Source organism: Blennius ocellaris (assembly GCF_963422515.1).
Source record: "Blennius ocellaris genome assembly, chromosome: 11".
Taxonomy (NCBI): Eukaryota; Metazoa; Chordata; class Actinopteri; order Blenniiformes; family Blenniidae; genus Blennius; species Blennius ocellaris.
Genome location: NC_137660.1, coordinates 25,431,816 through 25,458,425, shown reverse-complemented (window position 1 = coordinate 25,458,425; position 26,610 = coordinate 25,431,816). Strand labels below are relative to the sequence as shown.

Below are 26,610 nucleotides of genomic sequence, written 5' to 3'. Positions count from 1 at the left end.
ACACACACAAACAAGAGGTGGAAGGTGCATTAAGGTCAACAGATACTCTACATATTCTACCGTCTCTTCCAGCTTAATTATCGGCACACCTCTATATTTTAAAAAAAGAAAAGAAAAGAGGATTGCACTCAACAGATTTCTTTTTTTCCCTCTCGGTTGTGAAGAAAATAGTACAAACTAAAGCGCGCTGTGATGTTGACAGTACACGGAAAACGTACCTCACTTTCAACACACAGGCTCCTATTGCTTCCCTTTATAAAGGCAAATAAAGTGGTTGAAAAGCTTTTCCTTTTACAATGTACAATTACGAAGAAGAAAAAGAATAACATCCACGTACAGGGACGAACACAGAGGTTAGAAGTCTGTTTGGCTTTCTGGATATAAAATATCCAAAATACACGAATATTTGTTTTTTTTTCCTTTTCTCACATATCCACTCATTCTTTGAATTAGAGCAAAGCTGCAAAGACTGTTGAAATGTGGTGACTTCTGTAATTGTGAGTGCAGTGGAGAGCGATCGGTCGCCCTGCGGTGGAAATGTTCATCCAGTGCTTCAGCCTGGGCGCCTAAAGCCCCCAAATCAATAGTCCAACAGGCGTACATGTACCGAGTGAGTGACACAGGATGGGAATGGCTATAAGAGTACGCAGCTGCCCGGCGGCGGCGTCTGCCAGGCAGGCGTTTATCAGCCACCATGTAGAGCGTCCGTATCACCCGGTGGTTAGAAACAGTCTTCACAGATCAGTGACACACACACACAGAGACACACACACACAGGAGATAACATGTGTCCCCAGGTGGCGGCAGTGTCTTCATAGTGTCTCAGTGTGTGTGTGTGTGTGTGTGTGTGTGTGTGTGTGTGTGTGTGTGTGTGTGTGTGTGTGTGTGTGTGTGTGTGTGTGTGTGTGTGTGTGTGTGTCTGTGCCTTATAGGCACAGATAATCCAGTGGTGTTGCAGGAATGGGGGGGGGGTTCAGGGACAGCAAAGGTTGTCTATGACCAGCGTCACGTCGATGCCGTACACCTCCAGCAGGTCGAGCAGGAAGGAGCGGTCACACTGAGGGTCCAGCCCCATGGCCCTCACGTGCTCGGCGGTCAGAGTGGGATCGTTGCTCCCCGCCACCTCCGACAGCGTCTGGAAGATGCGGTTATTCAGCTCCATGAAGAACCTGCAACGGGATGAGTCGATTTAAACAAAAAAAACCAAAAACAAACAAAAAGTCGCTGTCAAGGTGACGCTGCAAGTACGTCGCCGGCTATGAGCAGAATTGTCAAGGACTCACAGAATGAAAAGATCTTCTTCGTTCGCAGTGCAGTCTTCGTCTACCTCCTGAGAGTAAAGCAACAATTGCCTGGAGAAATAAACAGCCAGTTACTATAATTCTACAAAAAGAGTATTTTGAGCGGATCACACCATTGCAACAACACTGGTCATCATTTTTTGGCTCATATCTCACAATATTGCAGCTCAGTAGAAAGGGAGTTTCTGGAGAAGTTTTGCAATTTCCATTAACGAAAAATGCCCCCCCCAAAAAACAACAATAGTAACAGATGAATTTCAGTAGGATTTTACAATTTTCAGCGTACCTCTGTTCTGTCAGTTTCCTGTACTTCTCCTTATCTGCCGCGTTCAGCCTGAGAAGCGGCTGCAAGTGGCTTCTGTGAGTTTTCACAATCTGGTTATCGATGTAGACGTCGTACAGCTCCTTCTTCTCCTCAAAAATCTTCTCCGTGGTGCCTTGAAACAAGTAAACATATGCTCAGGAGTCACTGCAATACATCACAACAGGTGGGCCGTTAAAAACATTAAACAGTCATATCGGTGTACTCACAGGCCACGTATGACAGCTCTGTTTCCAGGGTAGTGATGTCGGCCACGTTGATGTAGAAGAAAGGCCGTAACTCGGGCACAGACACTCCGATTCCAGGTAAAGAAACGTTGGCCAGGCAGCAGCAGCAATACACTGAAGGAACAAGAGAACAACATCGCCCAATAAACAAACACTCCCCCTCAAAAAAAACAAACAAAAGGCCACACATCTTTATCTATTTCAATATCAAACATCAAGTTGAATCATTCGGTAACTACACAAACTGCAAAAAAAGACTGAGTAATATTTGTGCAGGCGTGTGTGTTTAAGCGTCTCACCCCGGTAGCAGACCACACCCACGGGAGGAGGGGAGAAGATGAGGAGACGCTTCCGCAGCAGCGCGAACTTCCACAGCACCATGATCTGCTCGCCGAAAAACTGGATGAACTGGGACATGCAGCCGGCCGGGTGGGTGATCTGCAAGTCGGTGGCAAAAAAAAACGTGTGATTTTGACCCGGATGCCAAAAACGACTGGCGATTGCGTCCAAACAATTTCCCCAAACAATTCCAGACCTTCATCTCTGGGTGCATGCAGCGGTTGATCGTGGTCACGCTCCAGGTCGGACAGGCGTTGACCAGGCCGTTCCCCGTCGGGGGAAGAACCGCCTTCTTGTCCTCGTAGAAGGCCTCTAGTGGAGAGTACTGGCCTGGACACTGCAGCTGGTGTCTACAAAAGCAAAAGGCAGCTAAGCGTCTTCATCCATCAAAATCACCCCTCCACCGTGGATGCACACTAACGCGACAGCTTGCTCCACGATGACTCACCAGGAAGTACATCGAGATGCAATAACGTGCATGAAAATTAAATATCAGTCTAAGACGGTGTTTTAGGTTACAGATAAAGCAAGCGCCCGGTTGTTCTAAATTTACACTCTGGGATCATGTGAGGCCAGCGGCGTTACACAAATGCACCGATTGCACCACTTCCAACTATTCTGGTGCGCATGCAGAGTGACTTTCTTATGCAATTTTAGGCAGCTGCCTGCTGTTGCACATAAAGTGAGACTATATAACCACAATGCATTCAGATTAGAGCAGATTAACTTGTGTATGCGAGCTGAAAATGTTTGGCGAAACATACTTATGCAGTCAAGGACAACTCGGATCTATGAAAGTCAGATTTTTATGAAAAAGACTCCAGCAGAATAGCATCAAAGCAGAAAATGAGAAGGAAAAAAAAAAAGAAGAAGCCGTCATGGCTTCTTTCACGTCTTTGCTTAGAGAAAGACTGAATGTCAGTGGGTTCTCGTCACAAAGGCTTTAACAGCGACTCTCGGTTCATGTTTAATAGATGAGAGCATCAGATACAAAGAGGAGAGGGAAGGATGTCGACGCACGAAGAGAAACCCGTAAAAACAGTTGGGTGAGAAATAAATAAGGTAAACAGACAACAAACAAGAGTGGCATGGAGGAGGAGGAGGAGGAGGAGGAGGAATGAGAAGGGCGGGGAGGGGGGGGCAGAAGGCTCAGACGCATCATGTCTCGCAGCATGTCGTACCTGACTTGGTTCTCCAAGAAGTGCATGTATCGGTACAGCAAAGTGTAGGAGGGAGACAGAATTCCCACGGACTTCATCCTGGCTCCTCGCTCCAGCTCACTCTCCACAGGCATGTTAGCGAAACAGGCCAGCCCGAAGTAACATCCCTTGCGGAAATATCTAGCCACAAGCCAAACAAAGAGAGCCGGAGTGAACTCGGGGCTTGTTTTGATTTGCAGTCGGTGGGCTGCAGAGGTGGGGCAAAACAAAAATAAAACCTTCAAAGGAGTGGATTCACGTACATAAAATCACTGGTGATCCGATGAGAGCCACTGGCCATCGACTTGAATTCAACTCCATCGAGGTTGACGTCGTGAGGCAGACACCACTCCACCATGTTTCCTGTGCGGTCACAAACAAAACAGAAAGTCACTTCCCAGGCGGTCCACTTTCGAGCCGTGGCCACTTCCTCTAATTCTCACGTCGGAGCGCCGAGGGCGTGAGAAAGCGCTGAGTCAGCGACTTGCAGCCTACTGAACTGCTCACCTTTCGCATGTCAGCTTGAAGCATCGACATCTTGGCCTCATGTTTAGTTATGTTTGATTAACCACTGCCATTCAACGTGTCCTGCTTAAACCATACTGATCCACAAATCAATCCAAATTAAATCTGACTGGGTGGATCCTACGAGGTGAGGAGGTGTGGAATATTGTGTTCAGCTCAAATAATTGTCCTATTTTTCTTAACTGGAGAGCAAAATGATCATAATTCTAATTTTAAAAAGTGTTTGTTAAAGGTATAGGAATAATTAACAGAATAATTTACTTTTTTTTTAGTTATATTCTACTTGTTTGAGATGCATCATCACTCACCTCTGGGATATGAGATTGAAGTATTGACATCAATGTCTCATGCTTTTGTTATGATTGATGAACTATTGCATTTCCCCCTTGGTTGTCTTTAACCAAACTGATCAATCAAAATGAAATGTAATGGGACACATTTTGTAAAATTGTGTAAAATATTGGGAGAATCCATGTTACAATTGTAATAAGGTTTGGTTTCACCATGATTGATTTAGAAATGGTGAAATCTCAATTTATTACACAAAAACTAAAATGTTTTATTGTTGTTTAATGTTTAAAAGTATATTTAGGTGCAGAAAGCTAAATTCTATGTTGTTATCTATTTCAATTAGTTTTCTTGTATTTTGTAATCTATTTTATGTATTAAAAAAACTGCACTTTAACATCTTGTTTAATCTTTGTACAGCATGTTGGTGCTTTATTAAATAAAGTTGGATTGGATTTTTTTTTTTAAGGATTGAGTAAGTTTATTCGCCATGTTAAGACAGTGACTATTCCAACTCTACCGAGGACGACGGAGACAATCACATGATGTTTATTTCGCACATCAAAACGAGGTTTCTCTCTTTTCCTCACCTGATCTGGTGTCAAACGTCACCACAAACACCGCCACAATCTGGTCCCTTTCCTCCCACTGGTCCCTCGCCGAGAGCCCGGGGAAGGAGACTGGACCGAAAGCCGTGCGGTCCCACCCGTGTCCGAACAGCTCGGTCCGCGGCCGGCCGCCGTCCTCGCTGAGCACCACGGTCGTCAGGCTCCGCGTCGGGCTGCAGGTGATGATGGAGGGGGCGCTGCTGTTGCCGCCGCTGCTCCACCCAGTGCCCGCCGCAGTGCCAGTCTGCGGCTGCGAACTTTTGCGCGCAGCGGCGTCCTCCTCCGCTCCGGGCGGCGGCTGGGCCGCCTGGCTGGGATCGGGCGGTGGGATCTCCTCCCAGTCCAGCAGCGGGGCTCGGTCGGACTGTTCCACCATGGTGCCGCTCCTCCTGCTCTCTGCTGCTGCTGCTGCTGCTGCCTGCCAGAGAGGACTAACCGTGAAGGCGGAGGGAGACGAACGGCACAGGGCTCCGGTGTGCGGATGGGTCGGGCGGGACTAAACGCGCCGCTGGAGCCGGATCATGGTGTCCTGTCGCCCGCCGACTTGTTTTCTGTGTATTTGTAAGCGTGTCACATCCACTGACGGCTCAGAGCGGCTTTTCCTCCTCCCGTCTCTCTGTTGTGATGACGTAGGGCACTTCCGCCCACGTGTCTATCTCACGATACAATGACCTAATTGTTCCTCTGCGTGTTTACTTTACATGTAATCACTTTAACGACAATATATATATAATTTCACTCTATTTATCCTGGGACTTTTTTTTTTTTTACCGTTATATTAACCAAGCAATACTAGAATAGTATAAGGCTAGAATATAAAAGAATAAATATAAATTTTTGAACACTTTAATTCTCAAATTCATTTATATATTTTATCTTGCTTCTGATTGCGCTGTTTTTTTTAAATGTATTTTTTGCACTACTTTAATGTTTTACTGTTTTGCCCCTGTCCCACCAGAAAAAAAATAAAGTGAAAACTATACCTGGCAATATGTCAATTTCTGATTCTGATTCTGATTCTGATTCTGATTCTGATTTTGACTTTGATTCTGATTCTGATTCTGATTTTGATTCTGATTCTGATTCTGATTCTGATTCTGATTTTGATTCTGATTCTGATTCTGATTCTGATTTTGGGCCAAAATGTCCTCAAAAATTCTATTTGTATCTATTTATATTTTTTGTAAAATTTCTGATCAGTGAATGATTTCAATCATACTTGTTTTATATGTTTGTAAGGATTGCATTTTGTAAGTTAAAAAATAAAAACTTGGAACAAAAATGTATAGGTCACTCTGAACGTAATCCCTCCAACATAGTGAAAGAAAGGGATTACATTTTAGATTTTAAACACGTGAGCTATCTTAATAAACCTACGCTTCATATATACATGAAAAAGAATCACATTCCCACCGTAACGCCAGGTAAAGCTGTCTACGTACATACCTGCAACTTCAACCAATCAGCGAGCTGGATGGTGGCCTGATTTTAATAAACAGGAACTATTTTACATACGCGGCGCGAAATTCAAGCGTGGTTGTGGTGGAGATGCAGAGATCGACTTGTTCGTAAGTTAAACACATTATTACTCGCAGTGAAGTCATCTCGGGGAGTTAATGGAGTGTGTCTGCTCAGTGGGTAAAGTCAACCACACCCTAAATCCAGGTCTGTGTCAACAAAGCTCACCATGTGGCAGCAAATTACTTTCAAGCTGGATGAACAGGTACTGGGAAGAGGAAAAGCTGTTTGAAGACAATGTGGATTTCTTTAGCATCACAGAATGAAATGAACTTGAAATGTACAATAATTCTAAACTTTACGATTGGTCACGTTTCTTGGGGAGACACTTTTTTTTTAACACAAAGTTGGAAAAAAACTGAATATTTTTTCAAATTAAGTTGGTTTATGAGGAAGTTTATGTGACCTTGCTTTTAGCTGTGATAAATTATCACATTCTAAATTGAACTTATTAGGTATAAACTGAACGTGAGACATTGGAGGGAGGCTTTAGGAATCAAGCTACATGCTGTGAGGGCACTGTGAGAGGTGGATAGAAACATGGGTGGAAAGGGGACGAAAAGTTAGAGATGAGAGAGAAAAGTATGGCTTGACCAAATACGTATAGCTACAGTGTCAAACACATTTTAAACCAGGGGCCACATGCAGCCCAATTTCATCCTGGGCAAAATAGTGCCATAATAACCTTTTGAATTTAATCTTTAAAGTTGAACATTTCTATATTTTTGCAAATATAGACATTTATGACATTTAAGCCAAACAATTATGACTGAATATGACTACAATCTCAAGATAAACCATTAAATAAAGCCAGTTTTAATGGTGACCTCTGGTACAAAATACTATGACATGTCCCAAAAGCTTCTCCTATAGCCACTGCATTATGCATGTGTTTGCAAACTCACCCTGTTGCTTAATGGTTTGGCGGTCGGATCGGAGTCTCTTGCGGGCTGGTTGTGGCCCACGGGCCATTAATTTACAGGTGTAAATTAATACAACGTGCGTCCTTGTGCTTCACGTTTTGAAGGAAACTTTTCCCAAAACCTCAGGCCCTAAGCATGGCAGCACTGTTTGCCGGGATCAGCCAGCAGCTGGAATTTTCCAGCTGCGGAGAGGAGGGAAGCAGCAGTGACAACTCGGACAACTGCCCGCCCAGGATCTGCAGCCCCAGAATCTGCATACCCAGCTCTGCCTGCAGGACGCCCCGAGTGCAGCGTCACCGCAGCAGAAGCAATACCTTATCCTCCCCTATAGTCTGCACCAGCCCTATACCGTACGCGTCTTGGAAGAAGCTGAGACTCTGTAACTCTCCAAACACTCCCAAGGTAAGGAATATTTTCAACTTTCTGAGTCCCTTGTACTTTGGCGAGTTAAAAAAAAAAAGAAAAGCTTCAGATGTCAAACTATTTTTCCATCAGCTGGATAAATTCCTCTCCCTCTCTGCATGTAGAGTTTGCTCTCAAAGTCATCTCAGCCAGCCTCCAGCCTGAAGATCACTCAGCATCAGAGGAGACTGCGCTTCACCTCCGCCACTGCAAACTTAATGCAGGCGCCGTCTGTCAATGTGAATCCTTTCACTCCTGACACAGTGCGCAGAAACAGCGAGCAGCAGTGGACCAGGAGCTGTATGAGTGATGATGAGGATGACTATGGGCTCAGGTAACTCCCATCTTACTCTGCTCTTTTTTTTTTTGTCAAGAAAAAAAGGAAGTAGGGCTACAAGATATTGAATGAACACACTATATAAGATAATGTTTTTGAATATTGTAATGCTATAAATACAAGCACTAATGTGAATGGTATTGATATCCTGGGTTTATTCATAATATCCATATGGTTACAACTGACAAGACAACCTTGTTGACATGCAGAGTGTGAATCAGTTGAGTCAGTCTTGTGATATTTTGATATCTTTTTAGCAATAAATTGGTGGTATATTGTGTAGCCACAAGGAAAAGGGATGGCAACTCCAGTTTTTCCACAACATCTTTACTTCAGTTTGACAATTTGATTGAAAATGTGCAAGTTCAAGCATCTAAAATCGCAGAGGAATCATTTTATCTACGGAATTAGTGTCCACTGATGGTTAAAAATGACTGCATGGGGTTTCAGGAGATTGGACTCGCTCTCCATTCATATCTTTTGATCTTATCCTGACACACAGGCCGCATTTGCTGCACTTCTATTTCCAGTACATATATGTCTCACTGGCCTTTTCGATCTTCCAGGCTGAAACACAGCCTCACGTCATCTGAAGAGGATGATGAGGCTTTTCTCCCACCAAAGGTACAACTATTTTTATCAGTGCTTGTGGTAGATGTAACCCTCCCTCTCAGATGCCTCTGATAGGCTTTCATCATCCGTCTTTGTCATCTTCAGCTGCCTCCTCACTTCTTGTTATGTCCATAAATTATATGCTGCCAAGCCTCCATCCGGGATTCCTCTGAAGGATTCTCCAAAAGAAAAAAGAAAAAAAAAACGACAAAAGCTGTCGTCAGACTCTATATAAAACAACTTCCTTGTGGAAGTTTCACCATATTTGGTGACATATCAAAGAACATCCCCGGCTGTCCTCGCGCTAGTCCACCATGACCGCGTGACGCGTGCTCCTCCTTTTTAGGATTGTCTTTTGATTTCATCACACGGGCCCTCACGTCTGTTTATCTGGCAGAGGCGAGCCGTTCAAGCTTGCATGCTGTCACGATACGAGAGCGAGTTCCTGGAGCTGGAGTGCATCGGCGTGGGCGAGTTTGGGGCAGTTTACAAATGCGTGAAGAGGCTGGACGGTTGCTTGTACGCCATAAAGCAGTCTCACCGACCCCTGGCCGGCTCTGCTGACGAGTAAGTGGGTCATCATTCAGGTCTCCGCCAAAGACGGTTCCGTTGACCTTTTTGTTTTGTTTTTTTATGTGATTGTTTTATAGGCTTTATCAGTGGCTTTGCTTTATGTCCCATCAGGCAGTTGGCTCTGAAGGAAGTGTATGCACATGCTGTTCTCGGGCACCACCCACATGTTGTGCGCTATTATTCAGCATGGGCCGAGGATGATCACATGCTTATTCAGAATGAATTCTGTGACGGTAGGTGATACAAACAAAATGGCCTCAGCTGGAAATGTTGGATTTCTGTGCTTTGATGCGGCCGTTCCGTGCGTTTTGTCTCAGGTGGGAGTCTCAGCGACGCCATTGTAAAGCGAGAGGTCCAGGGTGATCTCTTCACAGAGGCCGAGTTGAAAGATCTGCTTCTTCAGGTGTCAATGGGTCTGAAATACATCCACAGCTCAGGACTTGTGCACCTCGATATCAAACCAAGTATGACTTTTTTTTTTTTTTTAACGGCAATGCAACCATTGTCAAGTTTACACCTAAATCCATTTTGTGCTTGAAATATGATTTTTTTTTTTTTTCTTTTTTCAGGCAACATATTCATTTGCCAGCGGAGCAGCACGAGTGCTGTGGGTGAGGGGGAGAGTGAGGAGGAAGATGGAAGTGCTGCAGCTGGTGTCATTTACAAAATTGGTATTTTTTTTTTCATTTTATTCCACGGTAGATAAATTCCTACAGGGAGATTGAGACATCTCTCTGGATACTCCAGTTTCCTCCCGCAGGCCAGAAGCATACTTGGATAGATTTATAAATACATGTATGTTTTGTGGGTTTTTTTAACGTTCATATTTCTTTTTCTGAAGGTGATCTTGGTCATGTGACGTCATCCGTTAATCCTCAAGTTGAGGAAGGGGACAGTCGCTTTCTTGCCAGTGAGATTTTGCATGAGGTAAAAAAACATCTGTATCTGACGATAAGACAGAAAAATAGTTCCTCTGTGTTTACTTGGATCCCGGCTGTCTTTGCTCTTCAGGATTACAACCACCTCCACAAGGCAGACATATTTGCTCTGGGTCTCACCATGCTGCTGGCTGCCGGCGCTCCTCCTCTACCACAAAATGGAGATCAGTGGCACCATATTAGGCAGGAGAAACTTCCTGTTCTACCACAGCAGCTGTCACTTCCCTTTAAAGATTTGCTTCAGGTACAGGACATGTCTCCATTTTATACAGAGTTGTTATGTCTTTGTTTTGATATAATTGAGAGTATTGGCAAAATGTGACAAAAAAAAACAACCTTTTGTCATTATTTGCCAGTCAATGCTGCATCCAGACCCGACAAAGCGTCCGTCTGCCAGGGACCTTTGCAAGCACACAATCTTGAGGGAAAAGCGAACTGAGAGGCTGGCTGCTCAACTGCGCCGAGAGCTCAACGTGGAGAAGTTCAGGACGGCCATGCTTGAAAAGTATATCAAATATAATCTACCCTCTTGTCACTGAATGATGGCGACAGAATTTGTTTTTGAGTCCAACAGCAAACTTTAAACTGTTATTCAAGTGATGTTGAACACTGATTATAGACTATTTTTGTTGCATCTTCTTGCATATTGTAGTTTTTAAAAAGCCCTCCAGGGAGTACTACTAAAGTAACTTGAGATAGCTGTCATTGAAACTAAAATACTTGAACTTCATATTCCGAGTCTGTATTGCACTCAATTTTATAAGTAGGGCCAGCAGATGGAGTGGTTTCACATTTAATTGAAAACTCAAGTGCCCTGTTCTTCAGATTCAGCCAGAAGACACAAGTCAAGGAATCTTAGCCACAACTTCACACAGTAATATATGACAACATTCATATTTCAGTTTCTCCTCCCTCCACAGAGAGCTTCAGGAGGCTCGTCGGGCCGCGTTGTCTCCAAAGCAGAACCTCTCTCCGAGCCTGAAACCTCCTGTGAGAGAGGGATCTCTGCCCAGAGCCGGGAGAAGGCTGGTTGGGAGAAAGGCAGGGCGGTCTGTGAGCTTTGGCTGCCCCGGGTCCCACATCTGATGCCACGAAGTGAAGCCTCCACATGTGTGTTTTGCTGAGATGTGAAAACTGGAGCAGACATTAGATGGATCATCTCTTTTGTCTCCTGAATGGACTATTGACCTTTTAGATGATGCTGATTTTGGATGACTACTTTAACTCCAAATACCTGCCTGAAGTGATGTCAACATCTGTTAAGAGTGCTTGACAAGATATGTCCAATTGTTCCATTCTTTTTTTTTAACTGTAAATAAACATTTTAAAGTTTTCTTTTAAATCAGATGTGTTTCTTATTATGCAAAGTTTTAACCTGTCATAATAGAGATCCTTGTAAAACAACACCTCAGGGACTTTCCTGTGGATTGCTTTACTTATCATTTGCTGCAGTTCACTGTGAGTGACGTGATGTCACTGTTTTACACGAAGCCACAGGCAATATTATAATTTCACAATATAGATCGTCGTCACGTATCTCTTGAGATAAAGTGATTTAAAAAAACTGTTTCATGAGCTACTATTTATTTTTATGAATGGTGATTTCGCCCATATTTGGGCTAAATCTACAGATTTGTTTGTGTGAACTGAGTGAAAATGAAAGTTTAGCAAAGGATGACGGTCCATGAAGGCATCGTGTGGCGTTCAGGGACCCCGCCTTTAAATCGGAACTCGGGATTACCGTTCCGTATTATTAAACCGTGTTGTTTTCGTGAGGCAGCGGCGTCTGTCTGCTTTCTCGGGCGCATCACTACCGTAAGTTAGTCTGGGAATTCTAAAAAAAAATATAAAAAAATTCTAGCAAGATGAGAAATCATTGTGAGTAAAACGAGACGAAAAGCCTTGTTTTCACTGCTTGACGGAGTTGATGTTGAGTCGTTAGCATTAGCTTGACAGCTACTTTAAGCGGTTTCTCTGTAACTTAGTTTTCACGTTCGGACTGAATGAACTCGTTCAAAGTTCTACATTATCTGGAGGGTTTTGCAAAATTGAAGCGAGGTTTAACTTTTTCCGGCGTGTTTGGGGGTGGGCGGGTGTTTTTTGTATGAATTAAAGGTCAGGAGAGCTCACTGATGGACGGCCTGCGGTGTCTGACGAGGGGCCAAAACGCCGCCGCACTAGTTTTCGCCTTTCTGCAAGCGGACTGCAGCGACTCGGACTACATCGAGGAGCTGCGCTCACTGGGCAAAGATCTCAATCTCTCCCGGGACATCAAGAGCAACGGGTCCGGAATCGAGTGCCCCGACGATGGCGACCTGGAGACGGATGGTCATCTGCCCAGCAGCATCACGGTCTCCCTGGATGACCTGCAGCCTTCGGTAGATCCGTGGCCTGGTGAGAGTTCACGTTAGTTCACATCCACATTAGTTTGTTTGTTTTAAATTCGGCTTGCTTTTAACAAGTCTTATTTACAATGGAGGCACAAAGAAAACAAACAAACATAGAAACAAATGTTGTATATGTCAAGCCCCAAATCTCATTTCAAGGTTTGAACTTAAATACTCCACTAGTCATGTTCCCACAAAACACAATTTATTTTGATAACGAAACAGTTGATGGACATGTTGATTAGCAACAATGAAAATATGGATCAAGTGATAACGCACAACATAATCTGCAACTAAATGAAAAGACCAGACAAACAAGGGCTAAACAGTAGTAGTAATTATGAAATGTGATTATCGAATATTGGGGAAGTGTTACGATTGATAAAGTTTCACTTCTTCCAATTATGAGGCATGTTTGGATTTGATATATGTGATTGGAATTCTATCCTGCGCCTCAGCATTGTACACACGTAAGCAAAAAGAAAGGAAGTGAGTGTTTACAGTGATCGATTTCACTTGATCTAAGCAAATGAATAAAAACAAGTGTAGGAATCCTTCATTACTTGTTGTGTGGTATTTGTGAAAGAGTACAGTGCTGGAGATGCAGAAAGTTTGAAGGTCTGTAGCAGATGATTTGCAGCAGAAAAATGAAATGAGTCACAGGCTTTTCGGGAATGAGGAGACTGAGGAATCTACTAGAAGGTAAAATGGTAAATGGTAAATGGTCTAGATTTATATAGCGCCTTCTAACCACACTGAGTGCAGTCCCAAAGCGCTTTACATATCAGCCCACTCACCCATTCACGCTCACATTCACGCTCACATTCACACACCAATGGGACAGATGTCCCATTGTGAAGGTAGAATACAATCTGTGTCGTGAATGTTGAGAAAGGACAATAGAGTTTTGAAAATGAAACCAGTGGGTTTGTCTGTCCAGTCTAACAGGGAATACACAGACAGCAGTGGCAAGTGCTGAATGGGAAAGAACATCAACTTGTGAAGGCGCTTTTACTTTTTTTTGGAAAATCTGGAAAATTATATTGCCATAATCAAAGATTGCAAGAACCGTAATTTTCACCCAGTTAACTGTACATTTATGTGAGTTTATAGTAATGCCAGATATGCAGTCCTGTGTAGCATAATGCCGCGTATCCATCATATAGGAGGGCGTGTTGAGTTTATTCTGCAAGTGAGAAAGTAACCATAAACACACACAGCCAGGACTGCCAATACCTGCTGTGTCACAAACAGCAGGAAGTCCTGGTCGTGATAGTGCGTGTGTGTGTGTGTGTGTGTGTGTGTGTGTGTGTGTGTGTGTGTGTGTGTGTGTGTGTGTGTGTGTGTGTGTGTGTGTGTGTGTGTGTGTGTGTGTGTGTGTGTGTGTGTGTGTGTGTGTGTGTGTGTGTGTGTGGCAGAGCTCTAATCTATCTGCAATGTACATGAAGAGACGGACGGATCTGAACCAGGCTGCATCCTGTGTAGTTCAACAATCTTCGTACAGCTTCCCACTAAAGTGATGTGACAATGTGCTGAGGGAAACAGAATATAGCTGGAGGTAAAAAAAAAAAAAAAACGCTCCTCGGACACTTGTTTATTTGTGTCATACTCGGGCAAAGAAGTTTAGATGAATGAAATGACTTGAAAACTGAAAGTCATTTGGTGTTTGATTCCACCACATTCACCCGTCCCTCTAACCATTTGTGCCGCAGAGGTGCGTTCCAACCCCAAAGTGTGACCATAGATTCAAGGTTTCCCTTCACGGTCCTTCCTATTGAATATTTACATCACAGATTTTGTCCCGACCGATAAGCCATGGTGGAAAGTTTTCTCATTTCAGTCGACTCCTTATGACTTTCTCTTTTTACTTCCTACGTCGAGACCCTCAAAACATTTGTTTGTTTTTTGGGTTTTTTTTTTTGGTTACCTTGATATTTTTATTTGAAGTTCATATGAGAGGATCAGTTTATGGATCTCAAGAGCTGGGGGAGGGAAATGTCATTGAAAAGACACATTGTGGATGTACGGGCACGCAAAGAGATGAAAGGGAAAAGCGAGGAAATGTTCACTGCTTGTTTGCAGGATGCGATTTGAAAGTGAGAGCTCGTAGCAACACACATGAAAGCTCACCGAATAACACAGATGATGCACAAAGGCTAAAAAAAACCCAATTAAATATTTTACTTTTTTGGCTTGGAAACAAAAAGAAAGCGAATATAGCCTTTTTGTTTTTCCACAATTCAAATGCTGAAGTATTTTTTATATTCATTTGAGTAAAATGCAATTAGCTTGAGGATGAATGGTTTATATAGTTTTATATTTGGGTCACTTGTCCATTTATTCTTTGATGTTAACTAAAATGTGAAAAAATAGAAATATTCATGTGTTTCTTTTAGAATTTTCAATATCTAAAAAGAAAAATCATAATGAAAGTCTGATTGTGTGGCACTCAATGCCATTTTCTTTTTTTTTGCTCTGATTTATGCCACTTCTCTACTACTGTGGGGGAATTTATGTGTTTTTGAGCACAAGCCTCTTCATTGCGAAACTACCAATTTGCATAATCCACATTGTTTGCTTGGAAACGGCAAAAAGAAACAACAACAAAAAACCCACAATATACCTTTTTTTTTATCTGTTTCTACCAGAATTGCATAAATATTCTATTTTGACATCCATTTCTGTGCTTCTCACTCCCTCTGCTGAACCGTACTCATGTTTTTGTCTTGCTGCAGGGGGCCGTATGGAAGCGGAAGCATTTCGGCAGGTCGTAGAGGGGCTGAGAGAAATCGCGGCCCAGCTGGAGCAGGAAGTCGTGGCTCGCGGCATCCAGAACCTGAACAGCCACATATCCGCCTCCCCCTCTGAAGTGAGTCTCCTGAATGCTGGAGATCGCATAAAAATGGCGACCGCCAATTTTAATGAAACCTTCTCGTGCAAAAATACAGTGAAACATCTACAAATCTCCTCCTACAGCTGTTGCATTATGGGTGTTTTTAGTACAGAGTTGTTTTGAGAGGATTCCATGTTTTGTCTCTCCCTCCCAGCAGTGGAAACATCACCTCGCCCGTGAGGTGGAGAGGGCGGTGAGGCAGGGTGTGGGTCTGGACCATCTGCCCCAGGAGCGAGTCATCATGGCGCTCACTCTCGCGCTGGTGCGGGGCGTGTGCGTGCAGGCTCCGCGGCTTCTCAGACGCCTGTTCGCCACGGCGCTGCAGTTAATCAGCCCGGCCAGGTGACTCCGGAGAGGAAGTGACAGTGAGAGGAGGAAGGAGAGGAAGACTGCTGAACTTGAAACAATCGTCTGCTCCCCGCGGCCAGTCGACCGTGAAAAGCAGCACTGAACAGAAGTAGCAACATTAAAGGGATCGTTTGAGTTTATGTCTTTTCTTACAACTGTCTATTTTTTTTATACCTGAAAGTTCTGATTATTTTTTCAATTCTTTTGTCTTTTTTTTGGTCACAATGTCGAAGGAGTTTTTCAAGGTTTTGCTTCATGTTTCTGTCCTGAAACAAATAAGTCGAGTGTATTTTAATATACATGAACGTAAATAAAAAAAACCACTGCAGAAAGATTGTGAAATATTCAACTTTTTTTCGTTTTATTTCCATTTCAAACAGCATATTGTAGGAAACTAAAGGTACAAGTGTCACATCTGAGACCTTTTTGACATCCATCGTCTTGCTGTGAACAGTTTCCCCTTGGAAAATGGCATAGTTGGAGCTGACGAACTTTACTGAGTGCAACACCGAGACACACGACACCCCGTCATTGTTTTGATCCCAAAACTTCAGAGAAAAGTTCATCTTCCTGCACCGTCTTTGCTGAGATTGATTTTAAGTCTTGAGTGGGTGGAACCAGTAAAATCGTGCAGTAACTTTAATTTTCCAGTTTTTCTTTGTTGTGGTGCAGACCAAGACCATGCGATGATAATCTGTATTTTTTTTAAACACTACAGAAAATGACTGCAATCTCAACGGGAAGCCAGTTTTAATGAACCCATCAAATCTTTGTTTTAATGAATTGCACTTTATTAACCCCCCCCGCCCTACTTCATGATGGGAAGACTGAGCTTTAACTGCACACGTGAGGCGAAAGCCGTCGCTGACATTTCTTGTGTCCAACGCACAAAAAAAAAAAAGTTCACAACATAAAAACCCATTTTTGTTTGAATTGCATTAGACTGAAACTCCAAATCTTGTTAAAAGGCTTTAAGACCTTGTTTTCACGACATTTCAAGTGAAAATACTTCCTTATTAACGTCCGGTCTACTCGTGCATGTGCAGAAGAAATATTTACTACAACTGTGGTGGCGCAGTAGCAGATATTCAGAAAAGTATAATTTTCCTCCGTTTGCAAGGAGATGGGAGTTGAAGCGTTTTCAAAAAGTTCCACCTTTGTACGTAGCCATTTTATAAAAGTTGTTTTCAATGCCTCCGAGCATGGTTGCCGTGGAAACACACCAAAAACACAACAAAGGTTTCACATTTTACTTAAAAACGTTGTGTAAACGGGGCCTAAGTCTTCTTATATCTTCACGATAAATGAAGATTCCCACACTGACGGTAATATGAATACCTTTGCAATTTAATAACTTATTGATTTATGTTTGCAGCATGCTAAAATATTTTCATCAACTGTTTCTGATGCATGTTGCATATGAAATGTGGCAAGATTAAGTCTTAATATACCTGGTTTGTGTCTGAAGTTTTTCTAAATCGACTCGTACTAAAAAAAAAAAAAAAAAGACTCATTTTATTTGGTTTGTTTATGAGAGGAAGTCTTGGAATTAGTCATCACAGTTACAGTGGAAAGTCCGTCACTTTGCTGCATAGAAAGAGGAAGTGTTGAACGCCTCATACGCACAGGGACCTTGAACTTTAACAAAATTTAATTTTCAGGCTGTGCAAGATGGCCGATTGAAAAGGCTAAAAAAAGAAAAGAAACAATGCAAACAGCAAAGACTGGAGTGGAAACGATCACATAGACGTTCATTCTAACAGGTGAAAGGTCGGAGTAGAGTGAAATTCAAAGAAAAGCAATTGCAGGGGACCCTAAAAAAATAGAGACAAAACAAAACGGAGTGCATCGTCCTCCTGAAGCAGCCATGAGTCGCAGCAGTGAGGTTGTAGATGAGGTTAGATTTTGTTTTTTTTTACCAGGGGGAACTTCCACAACTTTTAAAACCTTCAGACGCTTTACCAGATCGAAAAAAAAAAATAAGAAAACCCATTTCACATTTAAATCCGGTACAACTTGAAAGGAGAATCTCAATTTGAGAGGAGCGTGCTTACAAACGCATTTATTTCTACCCTAACATCTTGAGGATTTGCCCCCCCCCCCCCCCCCCCACCCCTCTCCCCACCGAGGGTGAATCTTTTTTATCTCCTCCTGTACCTCATGAGGCCGTACACCAAAGCAACGACGACCACGGCTGCGGCGCCTCCGTACAGAAGTACTGGGAGGTCACACGCCGGTGCCGGCTCCGGCTGCTGCGGGGCCTCCTCGTCTGTGGCTTCTGCGGGGGGCTGCGCGGCTTCTGGGGGCGGAGGTGTGGCGCGCTGGGCGTCTGGCTCGGCGGCAGTCTCTGCTTCGGGCCGCGGCTCCTCGGTCTGGCGAGGCGCCGCGTCGGGCTCCGGCTCGGCGGCCGACGGAGCTTCGACCTCCGCCGGCGGCGTCGGGGTTTCCTTGGCCGGAGGCGGGGGATCCGCCTCGTCAGGCACGGAGGCGGTGGCCGCAGCTGGTTCTGGCTCAGGCTCTGGTTCTACTGCAGGAACAGAGAAAGGTGCTGCAGGCTCTGGCTCATCGGTAAGAAATACACAAGTGTAGGGGGGAGGGGGAAGCAGCTCCTCCGGCTCTGAGGAGATGAAGGAAGGCTCTGAGGAGATGAAGGAAGGCTCCGCGGACAAGCTTTCGGGCGCTTCGATCACAACGGGCTCCTCCAGCAACACCAGGGACGCCGGCGGAGTGGAGTCCGCCCCGTCCGGTGCGGAAACGGGCAGAGTCTGGTCCCTGAATTCTTCCCTGAGCTCGGCCAGCTCGCTCTCCGACCCTAAAACGCTCATCATGCTGTCGTCGATCACGCCGCCGTCGCCGCTCTCCTCCAGCAGCTCGGCCTCCTCGCGCTCCACGTGGACGATGTCCGAGTTGGAGGAGTTGTTCTCGCTGCGCTCCTCGGCCAGGGCAGCGCCCTCGTTGCTGTCCAGGCTCTTGACGTCTTCGGGTTCCATCGCGCAAACCTGTGCCCAGGACTCGTGGCCGGCCAGAGAGACGGGCAAGCTTTCCGTCTGCCAGGAGCTGTGCCCGCTGCTGTTGTCTCCCGTGCAGAGCAGCGACGACGGCGGGCTCAGCTGGTCGGGGTGCTGCTCGCCTGACAGGATGTAGATGTCGTTGCTGTCCTCGGCGATGGTCACACCTCGCTCCTCTTCTGTCACAAGGCTGAATATTTCACCCTGTGGGGGGCAAGGAAAGCCATTTTAATTCATCTCCAACACATGTTATAGGACTGCGGGATGGACAGAAAGTCATAAAAAAAAAAAAAAAACTGAAGTGGTTGTTAATGTGATACTGCACAGATTTCCACCTCCATTGAGCCTTTTATGCCGTCCAGTGATCAACGGTAGAGCATTAGCCGCAAACCGGCGGACCTCTGTAAGTCCCAGTTATGTAACAGTGCATCGTGTAATCATGAATAACAGAGGGGAGCAGGAGCAGCATACATGCAAGTAAATCTCACCAGGCGGCCGAATACACATTCGACCCTCGACAATATTAAAAGGTCAAACTCATTTTTAAAAGCTGCTTTAGCACATGTATATTCTCCCCCATGACGATGAGTGGACAGAACATTCGAGCACGAGTGAGTGATCCTTACAGATATATTTCAAAATTGAGCCGGCAGCAATCGCGAGGCTGTTGGATACATGACGCGACTCAGAATAAGTGTCAACGTTGAGCTGTTTTATGAGCACAGTGCAGAAGCAGTTCTACAGTCCCCTGCTGTAATAAGTAGCTGGAAATCACACAAAGAACACACTAAGAAATGTGGCTATCATCAGTGTATCTGTGCCTTTGAGAGGGAAAAATATATATATATAACAAAATACCACATCAGCAGTGTCTATACCTATACAGCAACTATACCAAACCAGGCAGGAAAATGGTTCAATCCAACCTGGACCACCTTTCCTTTCCCCATAATTGCTGTTCACACAAGCCTTATCACAAACATGCCGCTCAGAAGTAAACAGCAGATGGCAGCAATGCTGGGAGCCGAGAGATCAGTGATGCCGCAAGTTGGGCGGCATCGGCGTCAGAAGCCACAGAGGGATGGTGAGTTTGAGAAAACACGCATGATGTTTGCACTGAAACAAAAGGCAAACATTTGGAGTTATCTCTATTCATTATGCAATTGCTCTACATTCAACAGAGCTGCTGTGGCCCTTGAATCAAAATGAGTTTGACCCTCCTGTTCTACATGTATACAATTTTAGATTCAGAGAATAGTTGTATTTATACTCAGTCATATGTCTCACACACAGAAACATTTTCAATAATCTAATGTAATATTTCTTCACAATTTCAGGAAATATAACTCCATGGGAAATAAACAAACATCACAATAAGCATTCACAAAAAGAAAGTTCAGCCATTGTATTGATACGTACAGCCATTATAGACTTAGGATATTTTATACGGTGCTTGAGTGGCTTTAAATTCCAGTCTTCGTGGTGTGGCGTGTCGCTAGGGTGTGACGACGCAGGCGCTTGTTGAACAGGGAGGTGACAACTTACGTGAGCATCAACAGACAGAAAAGAGTCTGACAACACGGACCAGCTCCCAAACCAACATGCTCAATTTGCAACGTGTAATTATGTTTATCACAAGGGTGCTCAGCTGTCAGTTTTCCCCGAAGAGCTTTGCAACACGTTAAAGCGGTATCGATCCATGTAAACATCAAATGTAAATGACCTGTCAAGGTCATATCGCTCGAGAGGGTCACTCAGAATCGCTGCACGGCAGCTGCATGCGGCGGGAAAGGAGATTAAATCTGACGGCGCGCCATCATTATCCAACATTTGCTTTTCTGCATAAGCTGATTTACATGTGCAAGAGGTTGTGTGTGAGAGGAGTGTGTCACAAAATCCTCTCCCTTCAGGATGCAGCTTCCCCACGGGCCCCCGCTGCACAGGGCGAGACCGCCGTGTTCAGAAAAAAAACTCGTACTGCGAAAAACAGCAACAACTTGTTCAGTTGTCACGACATATAAAATGTAAACCGACACTGTAACATCACAGGCTGTCAGACTGAATGCTACAGTACATAATGTTCTTCATGCTGCAAAGAGAGAACGACACCAAGGCGTTGGAGCATCGAAGAACAAAGATTCTAAACAATAACTTCACTTTTTACGCACAACAGTGTTGAATGTCATAAAAGAGACAATGGTATGTAAAATTCAAAAAGGATAAATTGACTAACCCGAGTAGATCTGGTAAACACTCCCAATATTAATCTCAAAAGCTAAATAATTACGAAATATACCCATATAGACAGTGAGTTCAAGTTTTCTCACCTCGAATGGGTCCTGCCTTTAATGTCCTTCAGCGAAAGTGGGAAACGACAGCGAACGTTTTGTTGTCAGGTTCAATTCTCCGCCCTCGCCTCAAGACAAACTATATAAAACCGGTGACACATTCCTGTTTTGAAGCCAAGGGACGTCCTACCGTCAACACCTTGCCCCCCCCACCCTCACCCCCCCACCGCCTATTAACTACTGCTGCTTTTTAATACTCCACACCAATAGACGATTAACTGGCGAAGCAGCGCCGACACTGAAGGCCTGAGCAACATAGCTGCTGCCAAAGAGAACCCGTCAAAACCTGCTTCTGACAAGTAAGCGTTAAAGCTAAACTGACACATGGCCGCGACACCATTGTGTGTAAATGCACTCTGCGGGTCTGGAGATCTTCAACATGCACAGTCTGTTAAACGAGAGAAACTCATTCTAATCAGGTAACATGAATTCTGGGATTATATATTGCTGATGTGCACTTTCGACAGATTATGTCATCATAAGAGGTCACACAGCAGATGACTTGGTGTGAACTGACAGCTGACAAGAGATTTTCAACTTCAAATCAGCAAGTAATCATAACAGGAAAAAAAAAAGGGTCACAGACACATGTTGTTTCGGATTCCTGATCACTTCTGTTTGAATCAACACATGGCAGCCCAGAATAGCTGTTCAATCTTTAATACCAGCAGGAATACCTGAATGATAAATCAGGACTAGATCGGAGTTAAAGCAACTCAATTTGTGTAATTTTTTTAAATGACATTGTGCCGTATATTAGTACGTATTGATGCTGCAGTGTTGTTGTGGACAGCGAAACAATTTACATCAGTAAATATTGTTGTTGTTTTTTTTTTTAGCCAGACACCCTTCACAGTACTGGAGCAGCGGTGGGACAGTAGGACAGACAGGCACGGGAGCAGACGGTTGGACAACTGCCTTTTTTTTCTTTCTTTTTTTTTTAAAGCGGCCAAAGTGTCGTTGCGGTAGCAAGTTTTTAAAACGAGCCACAAGTGGGTCAGCCAGGTCCCTGGTGGTGATGCTTTTAGAGGATTATTTGAGTTATTCTGGGGGAAACCTCTGCCTGCAGAGGAGTTTTCATCTGGTCCAGTTTCATTCAGCTGCAGTGGCATAGTCATGCACATATTTAACCCTGGAGCTGAACAGAGTATGCTTACATAACATGTGATGCCGTACAGGGTGCAGTGTGACGTGCCCCGACAAGGCCCAGCCGGGAACCCATGAAGCTCTCCATCCTTAAATATCATCACTGCAACATCACTGTTTCTGGGAAGTTGCAGTCATCTGCAATATAAAATAGCGTGAATGAAAGATTCCTTCCCTCCTGTCAGTTTGCTGTTACGCCGCAGTAAAGTAGCGCGCGCCTCCATGATCTCTTTGTCTTTGTGGATAGGTCAGGTGCAACTGTGAAATCTCGAGCGTCACATTACATCACATTCATAGAGACGGCAACATAAAATGGATGACGTGCACACTCAGGTCTTATGCAGCAGTTTTCACTGTCAGGGGGACAGCGGTTTGATCCCTCGGGAGTACAGGTCAATGCTGGCAAGCAAACACACAGACGAGCTCGTCCACCATTTTTTTGTTCCTCTTCTCCCGACAACCCCCCTCTTCATAACCCCCCCCCCTCTCCCCAGACCCCCTGGCTTCTGTCTGAGGGCTGCTGGTTTTGTTCCTGCCAAATCAAGTGTGCATCACATTAGGGTCATAAGCAATCTTATTGTGTGCCGATATAACGAACAAAGGAACTATTAGAGGCACCCGGACCTAATAATACTGTACTGTGCCACTTGCACTTATGTCACAACAATGAGGAGAAAGATGGCCGGACAGACAATACTTCGTCTTGAACATTTAACACGTAGCTTGGATGGAGCAACAGACGGCGTATCAAGAACTGCTTTTTTGCTTCGCGACAGTCCACGATGCTGTAAAAAATACAGAGTTCGCCGTTTCGGTGACGTTCACACGCAGCGGCACTTTCGAACGAAAACAAGAGGCGACACAAGACCTTCTCATGTTCGGCGTCACATCTACATGGTCGCTCGCTCTCACGAACCCGTGGACACGGACACCGAGGGGTCCGCCGCGTTGTCACGTCGTAACACGTCCTACCTCGGCGTGGACTCCTGAGAGGTCCCTTTCAGAGCCGAGCAGTCAAAGACCAGGAGAGTCAGAAAGACCAGCAAGTCGTGGCGATGGAGCAGAGGTAGAAAGTTGAGTGTGCACGCAGCTCTGGCTGGATTCTGTGCCCATCCCCTCATCTCTGCCCCCCCCCTTCTCCTCCTCCTCCTCCTCCTCCCTCATGTTCCCTCCCTTCCTATCACAGTGTATGTGCACTCTCTCTTTCTGTCCCTCCTCTTCATCCCTCCGTCGGTGACCCTGCCAACGCCGATCATCTGTTCATCTCTTGTGACATAACACGGGGCAAGAATGTAGCTTTGTTTTGAGCCAGTGCACTGTGTTTACCTCACGCCGCATAAAACCAGACGAGGCATCGTGGCAGTGGGTGGAACTGTCGAGCAAAGCGACACTTAGAACATGTCAATTCACGTGACCCTTCATCAGTGTGACCTCATTCAGGGAGAGAGAGTGCAACGTGGAATGACAACATAATCCATGTGAAACACAAAACGCTTCACTTGCATGAATATTGGGAAAGCGTGCACAGCGTCACAAGCTCACACGGGAGGAGTGATCGCCGCTGTCTTTTAATTTGCCGCCATCATCAGTGAAGTAAAAAACATTTTCACTTGGTTAAATCAGTTATGACTTGTACAGCTGAACAAGCTTCAGCGGTACCTCATGTCTTACCCTAAGTGTGCAAATGATCCCAACTGTCTTTTATGTAGAGGAAGTTTTGAGGACAAAAAAAAGTTACACTGGTTGTATTCTATGTAAAGTTGAGATATAGATAGATTCAAAATGGCACTATTAGAATCAAAGAGTGTATTATATAAAGCAAATATTTAGCTATTGCAGTGTAAACACATACTGTCAGGTTATTTATACAGGTTATCTATGGAGGATTTATTGTACATCTTCGAGTGTGCTTGTTGTAACTCAATAGTGCCCTCATCTGGCTACGTCTGGACAATAATCATGTGTATCATGGAAACCCTTTTGACTTTGCACAGTTATCTTCCTGCTTAACCCAATCTGTATCAGCCCAGCAAAGCGTGACAATTAGTTCTAGATTGTACAAAGCACACCTTCAACTATCGCTACAATTGTTAAAGGAACTGCAAATCTGTATGTCTTTCGAGGCACGCAAATATTTGTACTTATGAATGGTTCCGCGGCCCCAAACTGTACTCAAAACTCACCCATCCGCCCTGCTGCATGATGTAGTGAGCCTCGTCCTCCTCGAGGAACCGCAGCCCGAGATGCAACAGCGTCGCCAGCGACTGGCCCCGACTCTGCAAAGCCTGGAGGAGCACCAAAGGCACCAGCACCTGTCGTGACAGAGGAATTGGTAAAGAACGCGACGTGCGAGGTGAAAGTCTCGAGGCGTTGGGCCTTCTCGCGTTATTCTGGAGCTGCTCGCTCACCTTACTCCAGGCTCCCTGTGTGTGTTTGGAGAGGTCCTGCACCGTGCCTTTGAACCCCTGGTAGTCTAGAGGTCTAAAACACACCAGATATTATTAGCTGTATCAAACACGTTTTGCATATTCAAGGAGTTGTAAAATGTTCCGCGAGCCGGGATGTTTGCAGAAAGTGTCAGCAACATTTACCTCAAAAAACCTATTGTTTAATTATATTCCATACACTATAATGGTGTTCCCCTTTTATGAGGAACGCCCATGAATATATGGCGTCATGCACAAGTGTTGTTACACACATTTGCGTCTGGAAATTCAAACCGCAGTGAACTCAACAAATGAACTGCACAACTGGAGCAGCGAGCAGTTTCCGTATCCGAGTCGAGTTACTTACGTGTGACTTTGATAAAATTACATAATTGTGCAATAGTTTGCTCACATGTTCGACGTTTTGACACATTAAAACCACAAATGTAACTGTATTTTATGTCATAGGCCAACACAACGTGTTGCATAATTGTGAAGTGGAAGGAAAATGAAAATACTGAAAAGCGTGGCATGTGTCCCTTAAAATGCAAATCAAAATTGTTAATCTGTTGGTGTGCTAATGAAGTGATGCTGAAGTGAGCACATGCAATATTTCTATTATGACTTTTATATCATGCAAACTTCCTCACCAGCTTTTTTCATTATCACCACACTGCAAAGAGCCAAGGTTCAACAGTTCACTCAGTTAAAACTGAACAATACCAGCAGTGTGTTCACATCAACCTTGTCATTCCTTTTGAGATTGTGACACTTTTCACAGTTTGTACATAAGAAAATCTGGTCCAGTTTCTTTACCCAAGCACATTCCTTCCTGGCACCTTTTTATTTCATTCGTCCCAGCTCTGTCAATTTACCCTGCGAGTAGCTTCTCCACAGCTGCGTCCAGATGTGCGTGGAGGTCTCTGGCGACATCGTCCCCCATCGCAGCGAGGCAGTCTTCAATGGAGCTCTCTGGGTCGGCCGGACTGAACACAAGCGATGAGTGGCGGTCGAAGCCTGTGCTAGAAGATGCTGCAACGAAACAAAAACCCGCTAAAACATCGAACCATTTCATTGAGTTTATTTTCTCCTTCCTGATTCCATTTGCACAAAAAAAAAAAAAAAAAAAAAAAAATCCATAAAAGAGCCATGTTGTGCCCACTACCTGAACCAGGATGGAAATTTGACGCTGTTATGCTTCCCTGAGGCTTTATGACTGGAGAGCTGACCACAAACATGCCCACGTAAATCACCTCAGTTTTATTGGGACAAAAACAAGTTTACTATGTGTGCGTATGTGTGATCACCCACCGGCAGCAATTTCATCTTCAAGGTTTCTCATCTCTTCCTCTATCTGCTCTTTTATCAAGGTGGTCCTTTCTCTCTCACTCTGGGCATCATCTGGTGGAAGAAAAGAAAAGAAAACCATTGTATATGAAGTGATATCCTTCACTTCACTTTTTCCAAAAGCACTTTTTGAATTGAATACAGCACAGGTAAAATCCTGTTAATGCCATGAGTGATTTTAATAGCAGAAACATATTAACCTGCTTGACGCACAGATACTACTGAACTTTATTGATAAACCAGGGATTCCTGCGCGCATAAAATGTCAATAACTACATCCGGTTTGTCAAGAAACCGTTTGTGCACGTGTAAACAGAAGCTTCACTGGGGGGTGGGGGGGGGGGGGCAAGGCGAATGTCATGTGCCCCACAGTCGACGCCGCTGAGCTAAAGCCAGAGCTGCCAAGAGTGTCGCTCCGTCATCGCGTGCATAAAAAGGCACCGACGCAAAGCTCGTAAATTATTGACGAGGCGGAGTCCGCACTGCCGGGCACTGGGATGAAGCACTGGAGGGGCCGGCGTGACACAAAGACGAAGGGAAAATGAATTGCAAATCTGGCTGTACAGCTTGAAACGATTCAGAGGTCATCCGACGA

General features: G+C 44.5%; 4 protein-coding genes across 5 annotated transcripts in view; 2 read left to right on the top strand and 2 right to left on the bottom strand.

Moving 5' to 3' along the window:
- Positions 1-973: 973 nt before the first annotated feature.
- On the bottom strand, positions 974-5,261 carry dennd11 (DENN domain containing 11; the record flags this gene model as incomplete). The annotated part of the gene is made up of 9 exons (XM_080504580.1): positions 4,792-5,261; positions 3,652-3,751; positions 3,371-3,529; positions 2,386-2,539; positions 2,150-2,288; positions 1,833-1,964; positions 1,588-1,738; positions 1,284-1,352; positions 974-1,169 (listed from the first exon to the last, which is right to left on the bottom strand). Exons 1-9 carry the CDS (start codon positions 5,183-5,185, stop codon positions 974-976), a joined length of 1,494 nt encoding a protein of 497 aa, XP_080360706.1. The 5' UTR covers positions 5,186-5,261.
- Positions 5,262-7,376: 2,115 nt separating this feature from the next.
- On the top strand, positions 7,377-11,337 carry wee2 (WEE2 oocyte meiosis inhibiting kinase). Its single transcript, XM_080505256.1, has 11 exons — positions 7,377-7,652; positions 7,778-7,986; positions 8,556-8,613; positions 8,999-9,168; positions 9,286-9,407; positions 9,492-9,638; positions 9,744-9,845; positions 10,016-10,101; positions 10,186-10,356; positions 10,469-10,617; positions 11,033-11,337. Exons 1-11 carry the CDS (start codon positions 7,386-7,388, stop codon positions 11,196-11,198), a joined length of 1,647 nt encoding a protein of 548 aa, XP_080361382.1. The 5' UTR covers positions 7,377-7,385; the 3' UTR covers positions 11,199-11,337.
- Positions 11,338-11,853: 516 nt separating this feature from the next.
- bida (BH3 interacting domain death agonist) lies at positions 11,854-16,009 on the top strand. 2 transcript variants are annotated; one of them, XM_080504657.1, is made up of 4 exons: positions 11,854-11,927; positions 12,228-12,506; positions 15,235-15,368; positions 15,550-16,009. In XM_080504657.1, exons 2-4 carry the CDS (start codon positions 12,245-12,247, stop codon positions 15,736-15,738), a joined length of 585 nt encoding a protein of 194 aa, XP_080360783.1. In that variant the 5' UTR covers positions 11,854-11,927; positions 12,228-12,244; the 3' UTR covers positions 15,739-16,009. The 2 variants fall into 2 exon arrangements, with proteins under 2 accessions (XP_080360783.1, XP_080360782.1); XM_080504656.1 differs by having other exon boundaries at positions 15,547-16,009.
- A 1,866-nt stretch (positions 16,010-17,875) lies between these two features.
- Positions 17,876-26,610, bottom strand: part of bcl2l13 (BCL2 like 13) — an 11,810-nt gene continuing 3,075 nt past the window's right edge. Inside the window, exons 3-7 of the mRNA XM_080505412.1 lie at positions 25,980-26,069; positions 25,544-25,700; positions 24,651-24,723; positions 24,426-24,554; positions 17,876-18,952 (exon numbers count right to left, since the gene is read on the bottom strand). Of these exons, the coding sequence (XP_080361538.1) occupies positions 17,882-18,952; positions 24,426-24,554; positions 24,651-24,723; positions 25,544-25,700; positions 25,980-26,069 (1,520 nt within the window). The 3' untranslated portion in view covers positions 17,876-17,881. The remainder of the gene's footprint in view (positions 18,953-24,425; positions 24,555-24,650; positions 24,724-25,543; positions 25,701-25,979; positions 26,070-26,610) is intronic.